The following is a 19,354-nucleotide window of genomic DNA, read 5'->3' as shown; positions in this document are numbered from 1 at the left end:
ACTAGAAATCAACAACCAAAAGATAGCTAGAAAATCCCAAAATATTTGGCAATTAAACACACATTTCTAGATAACACAGGAGTCAAAGAAGATGTTGCTTCTGCTGCTAAGTCACTTCAGTCGTATCCGACTCTGTGTGACTCCACAGACGTCAGCCCTCCAGGCTCCCCCGTCCCTGGGATTCTCCAGGTACGAACACTGGAGTGGGTGGCCATTTCCTTCTCCAATGCATGGAAGTGAAAAGTGAAAGTGAAGTTGCTCAGTCATGTCCGACTCTTAGTGACCTCATGGACTGCAGCCTACTAGGCTCCTCCGTCCATGGGATTTTCCAGGCAAGAGTACTGGAGTGGGGTGCCATTGCCTTGTCTGTCCAAGAAGATAGCTCAAGATAAATTTTAAAGTATTTTGAAATAAATAAAGCACAATGTATCAAAAACAGAACTTCAAGAGAAGCTTAAAGTACTGAATGCTTATGTTAGAAAAGAAAGAAAGATCTAAAATCAATAATCTAAGCTTTCACCTTAGGAAACTAGAAAAAGAAGGGCAAGCTAAGTTCGACATATGCAGAAAAAATAAATAATAAAACTTAGATGTCAATGAAATTGAAAATAAGAAATCAAGAGAAAATCAATGAAATAAAAACTGACTTTATTAAAGAGATCTGTAAAAATGGTAACCCCCTAGACAAGCTAACTAAAAAAAGGACACAATTTACTAATTGAGAGAAACATCATTACAGATCCCCTGGACATTAAAAGGACAATAACAGGATGCCATGAATAACTCTATGCCCACAAATTTGATAACCTCAGTGAAAAATACTAATTTCTTGAAAGACACAATTGGCAAAAACTCACACAAGAAAAACTAGATGGTTTCACAGGTAAATTCCACCAAAACTTAATAAGGAAGAATTAACACCTATCCTTCTGAAAAACTGAAGAGGCGGAAGCACTTCAAAACTCCTTTCATGAGGCTATCATTACCCTGATTTCAAGACCAGAGAAGGACACTACAAGAAAGAAAACTGAATGCCAACATCCCTGATAAATATAGATGCAAAATTGTCAACAAAATATTAGCAAACTGAATTCAACTGCAAATTTAAAAGATCATATAATGTGATCAAGTGGAAATAACCCCTGGGTTTATTCATTCTGATTCTATCTCAAACTAAAGCTTCTGCACAGGAAGTAAAACCATCAATAGAGTAAAAAGGCATCATGGAAATGTCACGCGAGTGTATGTTCCTCAGTTCTTTGCCTCGCCACAACAAAAATTTGGAGTGATGGACATTAAAGCTCCTTGGCGGGCCACAGCTCTCGGAGGACAGACACTGTTATAGCTCTCAGGTCTCGAACGGACCGTGTTATAGCTCTTAAATAAATCAGTGTTACAGCTCAGTGTTGCAGCTCTATTTATTTAGATAATAGCAGGAAAATCCATCTTCGAGACATGAGGGCACGTCGATCCAAAGACACGAAGAGAAGATCGCCCCATCGCGCGGGGGAGAGAGAGATAAAAGGGGAGAAGAGGGCTTTGGCTCCTCTTTTTATATGTTTCTCTGTCCCTGGGCCTGCCTTATGTAAATTGAGCTTAGGCAGGAGCGTTGTTTGTTTTACCTGAGGTTCTCACTCTGGTCCTCGGACCTTCCTTTGTTCTATTTTCGCGGGCTTTCCCTTCCAGGTCTTTTAGCCACCGCCATTTTGGACTCTTTTCCCCTATTCTAACTACCTAACAGAAAGAAGAAAATGTGTGCAAATCATCATCTTTACAAGGAGTAAATGTACAGAATTTATAAGAATCTTCTACAACTCAAAATAAAAAAATGAATAATCCTGGACTTCCCTGGTGGCCCATGGGCTAAGGCTTCATGCTCCCAATGCAGGGGTTCTGTGCTGGGTACCTGGTCAAGACCCCATATGCAGCCACCGACTTCGCATGCCACAGCTGAAAGGACCCACAACTAAGACCTCGCGCAGTCAGATAAATATTTAAAAAACAAATCATCCTACTAAAAAATGGGCCAAGGACTTGAGGAGATATTTCTCCAAAGAAGACATGCAAATGGCTGCTACATATATGAAAAGGTGCTCAACATCACTAATCACCAAGGAAATGCAGATCGAACTATATTGAGATAAAACCACAGGTGTGTTAAGATGGGTGCTAATTTTTTAAAAGATAACAAATGTTGGAGAAGATGTGGAGAAATTGGAACCATTATATACTATTAGCTATATATTCAAAGGAAGTGAATTCAGGACCTCAAAGTGATATCTGCATCCCCATATTTATTGCAGCATTATTCACAATAGCCAAGATTGGGAATCAACCCAAAGGTCCCTCAACAGATGAATGGACTTTTTAAATGCATATACACATACAATGGACTATTATTCAGCACTTAAAACAAGAAAGTAATTCTGCCATTTGTGAGACCATGGATGAAACTAGAGGACTTTACAATAAGTGAACCTGCTGAGCCATTGGGAAAGCCCATAAGGTGTGTTGATCAATTCCAAATAAGTAAGCAGAGAGAGACACACTTGAAGAGTGAGGCTGGTAACTAGACTCTGGCTTCCTTCCCCATACCTGAGGGAATAAGTTTTAGGACACCAGCTATGAGTTAGTTCTCAGGTAAACACAAACTAAACTATTGTAGCAAAGAAAATAAAAAGTTCACTTGAGGTTCAGGTCAGGTCAAAAAGACAAAAGAGTCATGAAAATAAATGAGAGGAGAAAAGGTTAAGAGAGAGAATAATGTGAACCTTTGCTGAAGATGATGTAAGTAAGAATCTATATTCAATAATGAAAAGCTTCTTTTAGCAGAGGAGTGAGAATTTTGAGTTTTGACCTGAGAGGACAGAGTATTATTTAAAGCAGGGATTGGGTTTAAAAAAACACACACACAATAGATTGTAAGGCGAGTGCAGAGAAAAAGAGAGTGAGCCGAGCAGTCAGGTAAGAAAAGGAAATTTAATAGAGGGAAAAGAGAGGGTGACTGGTTCTTAAAGAGAACCAGCATCCTCCCTTTCTGTTGGAGTCCTTCTTATACCCCACCAATGAAAAATTCTCTGAAGGGATGGTTGCGTAGCCAGAGATCTGGAATCTGGTGGTTTTGCAGCTTTGAGAAGATAGGTGCCAGTGAGATAACAGGAAACCATTAGGGCAATTTGGTCAGTCTCACAGATCACTGTGATTTTTATTCTTCGTTTACAAGGTCGACATAACAAGCCATCTTGTCAATGAGACCCCATGTGGGCCCTATCATAAATTAGTTGTTTAATAACTTCAGACAGAGGGGAGAGCGCCGGGAGGGGGGAGAGCGCAATAAAAAAAAAAATAATAATAACTTCAGACAAAGATCAAGTAAAACTTTTTAAATGATGTTTCTCAGAATTACTTTGGAAAATGAAGAGAAAGCCCTTGCCTGCAGGTCACTGACATCCCCTTTATAGTCCAGCTGTTAGTAGCCACGCATTCAGGGAAACAAACTCACTCAGAAGGACAATGCAGATAGTGGAGTGCAGTTTACTACACCTGCGGGCAGAGTCTCCTCTTAGCCAAGGACCCAGACCAGTTTTTGTGAAAACCCAAGTGTACAAGCTCACACCCACCTCCTCAAATTCCCTGAAACTAGCCTGAACAAAGGAAAAGAAAGATACAATCAAAGTTAATCCCTGATTCATTTGCCTTAAGCCTAGGTAGTTAACAATGGACAATTATCAATAGGTCTGTGGTCATACCCCAATAAGCATAATAGAATGCATGATTCTATTCAGTTACACAGATAATTAGGTATTCTTTGGAGAGTCAAGGTACGAGCCCTGGGGCTCTTCCTTCCTGGGGGTCTTCCTTCCTGGGGGTCTGGTTTTCCAGCTGGTATGTCATTTTCGTAGACACTGGGCTTATAGCTTAAAGTCCACAGTCCAGCCCGAGATGGAGTCCTGCTTTCAAGATAGAGCCTATTCTGTCTGTTTCCTCCTTCACAGCTACATATCTCCACTTTAGCTTTTACTTTTGGCAATTTCTCCCTATGTAATTTAACCAAAAGACAATTGGGGAAAAAATAAGTCTGGGTTAATATCCCAATTTTAATGTCAATATACCTACTGAATAAAATTGTGTAGAAATCTCTGTTATGCCCGCTGTCCGAATCCCCCAGCAGGAAAAGAGAAGACCTCCATGACAATGCAACACGCAAAGGAAGGGAAATTTATTGCTGACTCGAGCCAGGGCCCCTGCTGCAACCAACGCAGTGGTGCAAAGTCAGAGAGCCCCGAGCCCCAGTTTCCACGCACATTTATAGGGTGCTTGATTTCAAACATAAGCAGTGGGTAGTGGGTGCAAGTGGATTGGTTACATGTTTGCAAAGCAATTTTATTGGTACAAACTTTCGCGCGCGCAGGACTTTCCAGGGGACCTTCTCGGAGGTTTACTGGGCACGTACTGATTAGCTGGTCTCTGGTGGCCTGTTGAGGGCAGATAATTACTCTACCCTCGGGAGAAACTGAAATTTAGGCCTACTCTTAGTTCAGGGCGCCTGTCATGGTGCTAGTCTTGACAGTCTCACATTCCCCCCTGTCTTATTGTTCCTGTAGAGGAATCTTTCTCTTCACCGTCTTGGGCCACTGGCTGATATTGCTGTCTCAACACCATAATCTAAGTGGTGTTTATACATTCTTTAATAAATGACACTAGCTGGTTTAAGATACAAGGGCCAAATGTCAGCATCAATATCAACACTGTGAGTGGGCCCAGGAGGGTGGAGACCAAGGTGGTCAGCCAGGGGGAGTGTTGAAACCAAGATTTAAACCATCTCTGTTGGGCCTCTCGTTCCCTCTTTCGCTCTGCAAGTCCCTCTCTTACTTTTGCCATAGATTCTCTCACCACTCCTGTGTGGTCCGCATAGAAACAACATTCTTCTCCCAGAGCTGCGCAGATCCCACCCTCTAATGTTGCCTGGGCAAGCGAAGAACCCAGGAAGGTCCCCCACTCCATAAGTGTGGGCGTATGCGTCCCCCGTATGTCCACCCAGGCTTCCATATAGCGGAGTGTGTAGCCCGACCTGGCGTACAAAGAGTCTCCTGAGGTTAAAGTACAGGTCTGGCCACCAGGTGTTGAGAGGGTGGATTCCTGAGGTTTCGTTGATCACCTCATGGGTCTGTCCATCGCTGAGCTTCCAGGTGATCTTGAATGGTTGGTGTGGATTGGATATTCCTGGGTTGATGAGAATTGCCACCAGTAGGAGACTCAGGAGGCCTCTCGTCGGACGAGTTTCAGTTTCAAAGGATTTGACAGGTGAGGACTTGCCTTCCATTCTGCTCGCGCTCTTTCCTGTTCTTCCGGAGTAGCTTGCCACATGTGATTGCAGTGAACCCAGGGTCCGATCCCGTCAACCTTAACGGCGGTAGGGGTGGTAAGGAGAACAACATAAGGGCCTTTCCATCTGGGTTCTAATACTTTAGATTGGTGCCGTTTTACCCAAACCCAGTCACCTGGGCCAATATTATGTGCGGGGATGGCCCCCTTGCTTTGACCCTCATGATTCTCTCGAATCAATTTCCAAACATGGTTATGCACCTTACTTAATGCCATCAGAGTTTGCTGGAATTGTCCCAAAGTAGGGGGTGGCAGGCACTTTCCCTCGAAAATAGGACACACAGGAGGGGGTCTTCCATACAGAATTTCAAAAGGGGTAAGATTCAGCTTATAAGAGGTGTTACGCGCCCGAAAGAGTGCGAAGGGAAGGAGGATCACCCAGTCCCTGCCAGTCTCTATTGCCAACTTTGTCAAAGTTTCTTTTAGGGTCCGATTCATTCTCTCAACCTGTCCTGAGCTCTGGGGATTATATTCACAATGTAACTTCTATTTTGTCCCCAGAGCTTGGGCCAGCCCTTGTACAATCTGGCTCACAAAGGCAGGTCCATTATCAGAGCACATAGTCACTGGCAGCCCATACCTAGGCACTATCTCTTCTAAGATCTTTTTAGCAACCACTATTGCTGTCTCTCCCTTAGTGGGGAAAGCTTCTACCCACCCCGAGAAGGTATCTACCAGAACCAACATATAGCAATACCCGTACTTGCCTGGCCTTACCTCAGTGAAATCTATCTCCCAGTGTTGCCCTGGCTCTTCCCCTCGGTACCTCGTTCCCGTGTGCTGCTTTTTTCCTGTCCTCATCAGCTGGCACACTTTGCAAGCCTGGATTATCTCTCGTACAGTTGCATTTTGTCAAGGGAACCTCAGGCAGGCTGTCTGGAGAAGTGTTAAGGTCTTTTTCTCTCCCAGGTGTGTAGTTGTGTGCAGGTGTTCACACAGGTGACGACCCGGGGTGGCAGGCAATATCAGGTTGTTGTTTTGGTCTCGGTACCATCCATCTTTGTCATCCTTCTGGAGGGTGGTATCCCCGTTGATCCAGGTGAGATCAGGGAGAGAATATTCGGGAACTGGTGGCAAGGCCCCCATACCAGGAGGTGGAAGTCCCACGGCTAATATGGGGGCGGCGTAGTCCTGGCTAGCCACTTCTCGAGCGGCCACATCAGCGGCATGATTTCCTCGTACCTTAGGGTCTTCTCCTTTCTGGTGACCGGGGACATGTACTATTGCTACTGCCCAGAGCAGCTGGACAGCTTCCAGGAGCCTGCGAATCTTGGGCAGATTTTTTACTTCCTTTCCCTCAGCTGTTTGAAATACCCTTTCTTGGTATATTGGACCTTGAATATGGGCAGTTCTGAAAGCATATCGGCTGTCAGTAAAAATGGTGACTCTCTTCCCTTTGGCTTGCTCCAGAGCCTGTATTAGGGCAATCAATTCTGCTTTTTGCGCAGAAGTGTTTGGGGGAAGTGTCTTAGCCCATATCGTCTGTCCTGAATCATCAACTATGGCGGTTCCCGCCTTCCTTTGCCCATCTTTTACATAACTGCTCCCATCGGTGAACCATACTAGCTCACTGTTGTTTAGGGGTACATCAGTTGTCTTTTCGTGCCGCCAGGGCCTCAGCCAGTATCTCACGGCAATCATGGAGAAGGCGGTCTTTCTCTGGGTTAGGTAGGAGCGTGGCTGGATTCAGGAAGCAAGGGGTCTGAAAATGCACCCATGGGGCATCAAGCAGCAAGGCCTGGTAATGTGTCAAGCGGGCATTGGAGATCCACTTACCCGGCGGCTGCTTTAAAACCCCTTCAATGGCATGGGGGGTGTAAACCAAGAGTTGCTGTCCATACGTCAACTTGTCAGCGTCGCGGTCGAGGAGGGCAGTGGCTGCAATGACGCGAAGGCAAGGGGGCCACCCAGCGGCCACCAGGTCTTATCGCTTCGAAAGGTATGCCACCGGCCGCTTCCATGGTCCCCATTGTTGCGTCAAGACCCCCTTTCCTATTCCTTGCTTTTCATCTACAAACAGCTGGAATGGCTTATTTGGGTTAGGCAGGGCAAGGGCTGGGGCTTCTAGTAGGGCCCATCTGAGTGTCTGGAAAGCCTGTTTCATTGGCTCAGTCCAAGTCCAGTTTGGGATCTCTTTACTTCCCTCATACAAGGGCCGGGCCTTCTCAGCAAACCCCATGATCCACAGTCTGCAATATCCAACAGTCCCCAGAAACTTTCTCACATGGAGGGGGGTCTTGGGCTCTAGTATCTGCAATATCATTTCCTTCATGGCCTGAGTTAGCCACCTTTTCCCCTGCCTGATCTTATACCCGAATAGGTGACCTCTTGCCGGGCTATTTGTGCCTTCTTTGCGCTAGCGCGATACCCCAAGGTGCCTAGAGTCTGTAAGAGGTCACCGGTGGCACGGCTGCATGCCTCCTCTGTAGTTCCAGCCAACATAAGGTCATCTACATATTTCAGCAGGATGACCTCTGGGTGGCGAGTCCGATATTCGTAGAGGTCCTCACTCAAAGCCTCATTAAACAAGGTAGGGGAGTTTTTGAACCCTTGTGGGAGGCGGGCCCAAGTGAATTGTACTACCGGTTGGCCCTCCCCCTCAGTCCATTCAAAGGCAAATATCTCCTGGCTCTGGGCCGCCAGGGGTAGGCTGAAAAAAGCATCTTTCAAGTCCAGCACAGTGTACCAAGTGTACTCAGGCAGTAAGCTGCTCAGGAGGGTATACGGGTTATGGACAGTAGGGTGTATGTCACTCACCCGCTTGTTGACTTCTCGCAGGTCTTGGACAGGTCTGTAATCTGTCCCCCCTGGCTTCTTCACCGGCAGTAAGGGGGTGTTCCAAGGGGATTGGCACCGCTTGAGAATTCCGGCATCCAGGAGCTGTCGAATGTGGGGAGTGATCCCCCGCTGAGCTTCCTGGCTCATAGGGTACTGTCTCACCCTCACAGGAATTGCCTCGGCCTTTAGCTCGATGACAACCAGATGTCTCTGTTTGGCCAGTCCCACTCCTGCTGTTTCTGCCCAGGCCAATGGGTATTTGTGGACCCATGGTTGTACATCTGGTGCTATGACCTCTGAGAGCTTAGGCACAAAAAGTCTGTATTCATCTCTTAAGGCTAGGGATAAGACATGTATCGGCTGTCCAAGTCCATCCATGACTGACATTCCCCCAGGGTCAAAATGGATCTGAGCATTAACTTTAGTCAACAAGTCTCTTCCAAGTAGAGGGGCTGGGCATTCTGGTATCACCAAAAACGAATGGGACACCTAGTGGGTCCCCAGATTTACTTTCCGTTCTGTGGTCCAACAATATCTTTTTGTCCCCGTGGCTCCTTGCACTAAGCTGGTTTTCTTAGACATTAGTCCCAGTTTTTGATTTAAAACAGAGTGTTGGGCGCCAGTATTTACCATGAAGCCAATGGGTTTCCCCTCCACATGTATGGTTACCCAGGACTCGGGGAGGGGTGCAGAGTCTTGACTGCCCTAGTCACTGTCTTCCCCCGCATATAGAACTCGAGTTCCAGGGGAGATTCCCTCTCTCTGGGTTGTTCCTCTCTTCGGGTCCCTCTCAGGGCACTCGTTTTTCCAGTGCCCCCGTTCTTTGCAGTAAGCGCACTGATCTTTCTTTAGGGCCTGCCTTTTTGGTTTCTCTTTTTCTCCCATCTCGGGGTCTCCAGGCTCCCTCAATTCTGTTCCGGCCTTCAACCCCGCAAAAAGAATCTGGGCTAGCTCCCTCTGGTTCTTCCGGTTTTTCTTCGCCCTATGTTCCCTATCTTCCTTCCTGATCTTCTCAGCTAATTCCCTTTCCTCCCGTCGAATTCACTCTTCCCTTTCTTCTGGGGTCTCTCTATTATTAAATACCTTTTCAGCTGCTTTCAGTAAATCTTGTATTGTCTGTTCTCCCAATCCCTCTATCTTTTGTAATTTCCTCCTAATATCTGGGGCTGCCTGATTTACAAACGCTAACAGAACTGCAGCGCGTGACTCCTCAGCCTGGGGGTCCATAGGTGTATATTGCCTGAAAGCTTCCATCAGCCTCTCTAGGAAGGCTGACGGGCTCTCAGTGGGCTCTTGCCTTACTAAATTTACCTTCGCCAAATTTGTCGGCTTTCTAGCTGCGGCCCGCAGGCCAGCCATTAGAGTCTGGCGGTACACTCGGAGACACTCCCTACCTTCTGCTCGCTCAAAATCCCAGTTAGGCTGCAACAGAGGAAACCCCTCGTCCACAAGATGAGGCTGGGCGGTTGGTCTCCCGTCGACCCCCAGGACCCGTTTCCGTGCCTCTGCCAGAATTAGCTCCCGTTCTTCTGTGGTGAAGAGCACCTGCAACAGCTGTTGACAATCATCCCAGGTGGGGTTGTGAGTGAACAAAATGGAATCTAAGAGGTCAATGAGGCCTTGGGGTTTCTCTGAGAAAGGAGGGTTCTGGGTTTTCCAATTGTACAGGTCACTCGTGGAAAAGGGCCAGTACTGATATGTTCGCTCTCCGTCTGGGTTAGCTGGTCCCACTTGGATGGGGAGCACCTGAACAGTGGATGAAGGTAACTCTGGGTTCCCAGGGTCTTGTCCACCCCTATCACCCCTATCACCCCTAATTCTCCTCCGGGTCCCCAGTGTGGGTCCCCCCTCATGGTCAATTCCCGCGGGCCCTCCCAACCCTCTTGATTCACCCAGGGGAGTTCCTCCCCTCGGAGGGAATTGCAATGGGGGGGCATACGGCGGAGGCCTTATCTCTGTTTCTAAATCTATCAGGTTCGGATAAGATGATTCCTGAAGGACCGGTTTTGGGTCCTCTTTCTTTTTAGTTTCTTCCGGGGGGGTCTCCATCACCAGGACCTGTGAATTGGAAGAACTAGGAAGTTTGTGAACGAAAGGTTTTAACCATTTGGGCGGATTTTCCACCAGATCCTGCCAGACCATGACATAAGGAACCTGATCCGGATGGCCCCAGGGATCAGGAGCCATAATCCTTTTTTTTTACAGCCTGTATAATGGACAGTTGAAAGGTCCCTTCCGGAGGCCATCCAACTTGGAAGGCAGGCCACTCTGCAGAGCAAAAGGTTATTAATTTACTTTTCTTGACTAGCAAAGACAAGTTATGTGCCCTGGCCCTGACATCTGAGAAATGGTCAGTCATGAGAGAGAGTGGGGTAGATTCCCCCTGACCCATGGCTAGAGTGTAAATGGTAGGGAAGAGAGAGAGAAGAAGTCGCTGAGAACAGCCACCAAATATCCTACCAGGAGTGGTGGCGGCCAAGAGGTTGGGCTTATGGTATGCTTTTGGTACTGCTTATGTGCCTGCGTCTTTGCACGGAAGTTTTCTTGCTGGGGGCGGGCACCCTAGAGGTTTCTAGCCCGTTCTGTGACCCCCTTATCCTCTCACGGGAGTGTTCAAGTGGCAGGCGCCCTAATGGCCTTTAAGTGCCTGTCCCATGCCCACACAAGGAATTTTAGGCCACGTCCTCAGTTAGGGATGTTGAAAGAGAGTTTCACCCGATCGGGCTCCTGTTACTGAGGCTCACTTATTGTAAGGCCTTCAGAGTCCGCCAGAGTGTAGCCCTGGCCGGGACTCATCAGTTGCCCCCACAACTGTTCGCCTGTTCACTGAAACTCTTGAAGAGAGTAGGAGTCAAAGGCAGATCAGAGAAGAAGGGGAGAAGGAAAATAAGTCAGAAGAGAGAGTAGAGAACGATACACCAGAAGACAACGAGACCAGAGACAATGCCGACACACACACAAACACGGAGGGGCGTAGACAAACACACAGATAGACAAATGTCGGCTGACAACACAGCGCTGGGTTTTTGGGCCCCCTGAGTCCTCTTGCCTCCCGGTACAAGGTTCACCTTACCGAATGGCGTCCACTGCTCACCAGACTCGGGATCAGGAGAGGAACTCTCCTTCCCGCAGAGCCGGCTGCTTTCCAGCGCGCTCGCTGGCCTCGGTTCTGCACCGGCTGGAACGTCCAATCCGTTCCCCCTTTATAGAAAGCTTTCTCCTGTGCCAGATACCTTCCTGCTTCTCAGCAGGGCCTCGGATTTACACTGGACTTTCCTGTCCTGCCTGAGCACCGGTGCTATATCTATCCTTCCCCTCTGTCCTGGAAGTGTTATCTTTCCCCGGTCAAGGGATCCTGGACGAGCCCCCAAATGTTATGCCTGCTGTCTGAATCCCTCAGCAGGAAAAGAGAAGACCTCCATGACAATGCAACACGCAAAGGAAGGGAAATTTATTGCTGACTCGAGCCAGGGCCCCTGCTGCAGCCAACACAGTGGTGCAAAGTCAGAGAGCCCCAAGCCCCAGTTTCCACGCACATTTATAGGGTGCTCAATTTCAAACATAAGCAGTGGGTAGTGGGTGCAAGTGGATTGGTTACATGTTTGCAAAGCAATTTTATTGGTACAAACTTTCGCGCTCGCGGGACTTTCCAGGGGACCTTCTTGGAGGTTTACTGGGCACGTACTGATTAGCTGGTCTCTGGTGGCCTGTTGAGGGCAGATAATTACCCTACCCTCAGGAGAAACTGAAACTTAGGCCTACTCTTAGTTCAGGTCGCCTGTCATGGTGCTAGTCTTGACAGTCTCACAATCTCAACTCTACCATCACAGAGAAAAGCAAGTTTTCTTTTTGTAAAAAACTCTTCCCAAGGCTCCCTTCATGTCTCTGTTCCTCAGGCTGTAGATGAAGGGGTTCAGCATGGGGGTCACCACAGTGTACATCATAGCCATCACAGTCTCCTTAACAGTAGAATTATTAGCTGATGGGCATAAGTAGAGACCAATAACTGTCCCATAAAACAGGGACACCACAGTGAGGTGGGAGCCACAGGTGGAGAAGGCCTTGCGGATACCCCTCGCAGAAGGGACCTTGAGGATGGAGGACACGATTCGAGTGTAGGACGTGATGATGAGTAGAAAAGGGATCACAAGAATGAGCCCTCCTGTGATAAATATCACCAGCTCATTAACTCGAGTGTCAGAGCAGGACAGCTTCAGCAGAGCAGACATGTCACAGAAAAAGTGGGCAATCACATTGTCTGCACAAAAGTGCAGCCTGGCCATGAGCAGGGTGTGCAACATGGCATGAAATGTGGTCAGCGCCCAGGGCAGCACCAGCAGGAAGAGACAGAGCCTGGGGCTCATGACGGTGGTGTAGTGCAGGGGGAAGCAGATGGCCATGTAGCGGTCATAGGCCATGGCCACAAGGAGGAAGCTCTCCAGGTCTGCAAAAAACAGGAAGAAGTACATTTGTGTCAGGCAGCCAGCATAAGAGATGGACGGGACATGGCTCTGCATGTCCTGTAGCAATTTGGGCATCGTGACAGAGGAGAAGCAGAGGTCAGAGAAAGACAGTTTACTGAGAAATAAATACATGGGTGTGTGGAGGTGGGAGTCCAGTTGAATCAGGAACATTATGAGGAGGTTCCCCAGGACGGTGGTAACATACATGGCCAGGAACAGAGTGTAGAACAGGTCTTGATGCTCTGGCTCAATTGGCAGACCCAGGAGGAGGAACTCTGTGATGATAGTTTGATTTCTTCCTGTCATGCTCTGTGTTCAGTATCTTTAGGAGAAAATGATGGTGTCCATTAAACACCTGAACAAAAATGAACATTATGTCTGTTAGTTGGTGGTCAATGATTGATTTCACCATCATTATCTGTAACAACACTTTGTAAACAGAAATACACTATGTCTCCAAATCCAAGTCACTTTTCAGACATTTCCTTCATTCCTCATCAATTAGCATGTAAAAGAATATTAACTCTAATTTCCCTTCTAAAACACTCTCATCCTCTATATTCTATGTGCTCACATTGGTCCTCCTTGTAGTTTCCTTACCATTCATTCTCAGTCATTTTGATTGGTTTCTTCTCCCTTCTCTTATATATTGGTGTTTTCTTGGTTTTTTTCCCTAAATACTGTTCTCATAATTTTATATCTACAGCCCTGGAAGAACTCACATATTCCTTTGGCATCCATTACCATCTAAAGCTCATGGGTCGACTTATATCACCTTCATCAATTACTTGGTGATTATGTTCCCCATGGAATATCATAAGCCTCTTCAGCCATCCACAGATCCCATGTGAAACTCATGAGCCCACCCTGCCCTTCTCCCGATCCACTCCTGCAGGTCTATCATACTTCAGTAAAAGAAGTCCAGGCCCAAGATAGAAACCTAGGAATTTTCTTTCAGTCTCTCCTTTCTGTCACTATCAGGACCCACCCAATCAAGTGCTGTAGATTCTCCCACTCAATTCTCTAATTCATCCACTACTATCCCAACCCTCACTACCCTGGACCAGGCTAACATTATAACTTGTCTGTGTTACTTAACAGCCTCTTTATCTCCCTGCTTCCATACTTAATCCCCTTCAATCTCTTTACACTGTGGCATTCTAAGATAAAAATCGGATCATTATTCTCATAAGGTCCATGGATTCTCACTGCTCTTTCAAAGGCCAAAAGGCACTTCATGATCTGACCCTTGCCTCCACATCTTCATCCCGTCTCATTATGACACACACACCTCACTCTTGCCAAGGTTGCGCTTAAAAGTCACAGTTTCTTGCTCCATCCTTTTGCACTTGGTGTCTTCCTGCCTAGCACCTTCCTCCCTTGGCTCCCTCTTCACCTGGTTTGCCTGTATTTATCCATCAGGCATATTACATGCCACCGGAAAATGGACTATTTCCTGCCATATCAGTAAACAAGGATGTCACAGTCATCAGTAATTCCAGCACTCCAGGGCACTCAGGAAGGAAAACAATACCTGTGACCTGGCAGCCATCAGGCTTCAGCCACTCCCTACGGTGAGCACTGAAGAACTCAATATGTGAAAAATCATAGGACACTGGGTATCCATATAACTAAGATGTATAAGAAAGGGATGATTTCAGTGAGCCCAGATTCTTGCATCTTCCCATACATAGAAAAGTTCTAAATTCCTTAACTTGAGACAGCTGGTTTTCTTTAATTCACAAAAATACTTTTTTATTTAAAAATTATTTTTGGCTGTGCTGAGTCTTCGTTGCTGCATAGGCTTCTCTCTAGTTGCAGGGAACAGGGGCTACTACTTTCTAGCTGTGGTGCACAGGTTTCTCATTGCGGTGGCTTCTCTTGTTGGGTAGCACAGACCCTAGGAGCACTGGCTTCAGTCACTGCAGCCTGTGGACTCAGTAGTTGCAACTCCTGGGCTCTAGAGCACAGGCTCAGTAGTTGTGGCACACCATCTTCCTTGCTCTGCGACATGTGGGATCTTCCTGGATCAGAGACAGAGCCTGTGTCTCCTGCATTGGCAGGCAGATTCTTTATTACTGAGCTGTTAGGGAACATTTAACAGGAGGATTCCTGCATGCTGTTTTCTATTTCTCATAAATCCTCTGTTCCTTATCAGTTCCTATTCCGGGAACGAGTAGAACTGCATGCAGCTCTCAGGACTGAGATCATGAGAAACGGTATCTGCTTGGATTCCTTTCAGTAACTGCCTTCAGTGACTCTTTTCTGCGTCAGCGACCTTGTATGTATTAGACTATCCATATTGTGGCTATTGATAAAATTTCATCCTGTGTAATAGCTGAGTAATCATCCTACTGAAGATATATAAGCCTGCATTTCTGCTAATAAAATACCCTTGCTCCATCAGAGCTTGGGTCCCTGTGTCTTTCTTTCTTTCTTTCTTTCTTTCTTCCTTCCTTTCTTTCTTTCTCTCTCTCTCCCCGCCCCCCACCCCCCCCACCCCCACCTCCCACCCCCCACCGCCGGCTCTCTCTTTCACTTTCTTATCGTTGACTCCAGACCACCAGGTTCTGGTCCATTAAAGGACCCCAACACTGAGCCACCAGAGAAGCCCTACAAAAATACTTTTGATGCTCAGACTACCTGCCCTTTGCTGCAAACTTCTGTATAACCTCTTTTTCCTGATCCCCGCCTCCTCGGAGCAGTTCTCTCAGGATTGCTTGAGATGCTGTCTTCCGGGCCTGAGGCCCTAAAAATTCCCACCAAATAAAAAGTAACTCAAGTTTTAGGTTGTGACTATTTTTAAGTCAGCACCATTTACTCAGCTAAACCCTCCTGCCAACCCAGACCAGGTAAGAACCGAGTGTTTTGTTTCCACAGCATCCTGCGCTTGTTCCATAGCACACGATGCCCAGGGGTATTATTTGTTTACAGCTGTCTTCCCCACCAGATTGTAAATCCCATGCAGGCAAGGCCATATGTGCCTCCATGACTGCAGCAGTGCCGGCATCCGGAATAATGCCTGACTGTAGCCAATGTTTCATTTTTTAAAATATTTACTGGCCGTACTTCAGGATGAGACATGCATTCCTCCAACTTTAAAGACAGAAAACTCCTGTTATTTTAGAATATCTACTCCTACTTAATCCTCTCAGAACAAAAGCTCACTAGTTTTTGACACTTTTTTTACAGAATGCCTGGATGTAACCTCAAACTCATGGAAGTATTAGACTATCCCAATCACACTACTTTTTTTTCTTTTAAACTTTTTATTTTGTTTTGGGGTATAACTGATTGATTTGGCTTCCCTGATGGCTCAGATAGTAAAGAATCCACCTGCAATGTGAGAGACCTGGGTTCAGTCCCTGGGTTGTGAAAATCCCCTGGAGGAGGGCATGGCAATCCACCTCAGTATTCTTGCCTGGGGAACTCCCATGGACAGAGGAGCCTGGCAGGCAACAGTCCATGGGGTTGCAAAGTCGGACATGACTGAGCGACTAAGCACAGCATAGCACATAACCGATTAGCAACCAATGTTGTGATAGTTTTAGGTGAACAGCGAAGGGACTCATCCATACATAACCATGTATCCATTCTCCCCCAAATCCCCCTCACATTCAGGCTACCACTGAGCAGAGTTCCATGACAACCACTCTACTTTTTACCCTGAGCAATCAGAATCTACACCCACACTGCATTCCTTCTATTGACATCCACAGGATTCAGGGATATCAATAATGAAAAAAAAATTAAATCTGACAGATAAGTTTAGTAATTTGGGGAGAAAAGGAAGGAATATAGTTAATTTCTACTCCTGAGACCTCCTTCCAGTTTTTTTCCAGATACAATTGTGCCTCAGAGCTGAGAAAACTAAGGAGTGCTAGGAATATGTAAGTTCCATTCCTCAAAGAGGTCAGTTCCAGATGCTGGGATTTCACCCTGCTGATGCTGTTTAATTGAGACACATTAGTAATTTTTTATGTGGACTTAATGTGGTGGTTGGTGTTGCAGTAGGGGAAAGCATCAAGTTAGGGTTTGTGCACCTGATTTTGCTTCTCTGGAAAACCAGTGCTGCTCATCTCCGGTCTCAAGAGTTTTTATTAGAAATCACAAACCAGAGAGCCGGTACTTGCAGATACTGCCAGAGATCTGGGATAAGAGCACCAGTGGCTCCATTAGCAAGCAATGCCTCTCATCTTCAGCAGGTGAATCGGTGGTTCTCAGTCCTTGATGCCCATAAGAATCACAAAGGGCAGTGCTTCTAAAAATTAATTTACATATGAGTTACACAGGGGTCCTGTTAAATGCTGATTTTGATTTAGCAGGTTTGCTGTGGTCCCTAAAATTCTGTATTTTATGAGCACAAATTTTACCTCCAGTGATTCCCAATTCTGTTGGTCTGTGGACCATGCTGTATTTAAAAGCATAGATTACTGCACCCTCCCCCAGTAAATGTAAATCAGAACTTCTGGGGAGAGGGGTTTGCTATCTAAAACTCCTTGCTTGCATGCATGCTAAGTCGCTTCAGTCTGACTCTTTGTGACCCTATGGATTGTAGCCCGCCAGGCTCCTCTGTTCATGGGATTCTCCAGGCAAGAATCCTGGAGCGGGTTCCCATGCCCTTCTCCAGGGGATCTTCCCCACCCAAGGACCGAACTGGTGTCTCTTATGTCTCCTACATTGGCAGGTGGGTTGTTTACCACTAATACCACCTGGGACGCCTAATGCTCCTTAAGTAATTCCAATATGTAGTCAAGGGTTAAGGACCTATCTTTGCATTAAATGCCTGCCCTGCAGAGATGTCTTCTTTTGAAAGAATACAATCTTATGAGATATATTACATAGTAATATTTATACACTCTATCATTCATAAATACTAATGAAACTGGTGAACAGCAGTCACATTATTTCTAGAATGTGGAGAAATCATGGGAGGTTGAGAGGTAAAGAGGAGGATCATCATACCTGAAAAACTCTGCTGGAGAACATCACACAACCTGGGAAATCAAGACCCTTAGGTTGGAAGGACCCTAAGTGACTAGCTCTCTTACAATCTGCCCAACTTACCCAGTGTGTGAGGGTGACTCCAGGACCCTGACCTGAGATCCTGCTCCCCTTTATTCACTAAAGCATGTGAGATATCAGCCTCTGTAGTTATCACCTGTGTCTGGAACCTCCCTTCTCACATCTCCCATTCTGCACATCCTTGGGCCTAAGGGGCCCTGGATCCCAGAGGAGTCTGGATCCTGGAGGAACTCATTAAAGAGAAAGCAATTACCCAGGACCTCTCTAGGATAAATGCTTTCAGGGTCCAGGAGTAGTGACTGATTACAATCACTGATCACACCTGACTATACTTTGGGGAAGGTGGGAATGAAGAAAAGCTCATATATGAAAGCTTAATCCCTGCTTATTTAAAGAACGGATAGTAGTCCTGGGGAGCCTACATTTTCAAAAGGGGAAAAAGATGGAGATGCCATAAAAAGCAGGGACCAGAATGCAAATATCCCAAATAGTTTAGGAGTCTAGGAAATCCCAGGGACAGAGGAACCTGGTGGGTTACAGTCCATGGAATTGCAAAGAGGCAGGCACGACTTAGCAACTAAACCAACAGCAGTAGAAGCTAGGAGTTTAGGCTTTATCCTGTGGACAAAAAGAAGCCAATAGAATACCACCATGAAACATACTTTGCAAAGATTCCCAGGGTGGCAAAATAAGAAAATACATCAAAAATCTTACTGCAAAATTAAGTCTATTTTTTTCCAGAAGCTTCCCAGTGGTCCCAACAACATTTATTGAATAGTCTCTCTTCTCTACTGATTTCAGGTCCCAAGTTTTCTATACACTTGGGTGTATTTTTATACTTTAAATTGTTATACTGTCCTCTCTATTCATGAGTCAGTTCCATATTCTGCATGAATAAATATGCCTTCATAATACATATTTTAGTTTTTTAATGTCTGCCATTTCTGACACTCTTTCCTTCATGTGGTGGAGCCTAATTTCTCTCCTCCTAAAAGTGGTCCATACTTAACGGTCCATTCCAACAAATAGAATGTAGTGAAAGTGATGCTTTGTGACTTCCAAGACTAGCTCATATAAAGGATAACTCCACATAGTTAACTCGCTGCTGAATTATTCACTCTAGGGGAAGCTAACTACCATGTCATGAGGACTCTCAAGCAGCCCTTTGGAAGGCCCCCATGGTAAGGTGAATCCTCCTTCCAACAGCAAGAACCCACCTGGCAATCATGTGATGAGTCACACTGCAAGTGAATCCTCTTGAGAAACCCAAGCCAGAGCTGCCCAATCAAGCCACTTCATAAATCCTGGTCTACTGAAACTGTGAGAGATAATAAATGCTTGCTGTTTAAAGCTACTAATTTGGTCAATTGGTTATGCAACAATAGATAACTAATACATGTTTAAGGCTTTAAAATATTTGATAAAACTATCCTCTACTATTCTTCTTTTTCAGAGTTTTCCTGACTATTCTCATTTTCTTATATACATAACCTTTATTATTCATTTGGCTAATGTGCGTGTGTTTGGTTTTGCATACAGAAAGAGAAAAATTATAGAAGTTACAAATTAATCTTAGAAAAATCAACACCTTTGTCTTTCTATCCAAGAAAATGATTTTGTTTTTCCATTTGTCCAAGTCTTCTTTTGTGTCCTTCATTAGTAGGTATTCTAAAGTTTTCTTCATATTTTTCCACATTTATTAC

At 45.9% G+C, this 19,354-nt stretch overlaps 1 protein-coding gene across 1 annotated transcript; it reads right to left on the bottom strand.

Moving 5' to 3' along the window:
• Positions 1-11,987: 11,987 nt before the first annotated feature.
• Positions 11,988-12,932, bottom strand: LOC122446787 (olfactory receptor-like protein DTMT). Its single transcript, XM_043477299.1, has one exon. It carries the CDS (start codon positions 12,930-12,932, stop codon positions 11,988-11,990), a length of 945 nt encoding a protein of 314 aa, XP_043333234.1.
• Positions 12,933-19,354: the final 6,422 nt, after the last annotated feature.

Source organism: Cervus canadensis, chromosome 1 (assembly GCF_019320065.1).
Source record: "Cervus canadensis isolate Bull #8, Minnesota chromosome 1, ASM1932006v1, whole genome shotgun sequence".
Classification (NCBI taxonomy): domain Eukaryota; kingdom Metazoa; phylum Chordata; class Mammalia; order Artiodactyla; family Cervidae; genus Cervus; species Cervus canadensis.
The sequence above is the reverse complement of the archived record's forward strand: the minus strand, read 5'-3'. Positions and strand labels throughout refer to the sequence as shown.

Bases quoted from the DNA above. Each gene is read 5' to 3' on its own strand.
- LOC122446787 (XM_043477299.1), bottom strand. From the start codon at position 12,932: ATGACAGGAAGAAATCAAACTATCATCACAGAGTTCCTCCTCCTGGGT.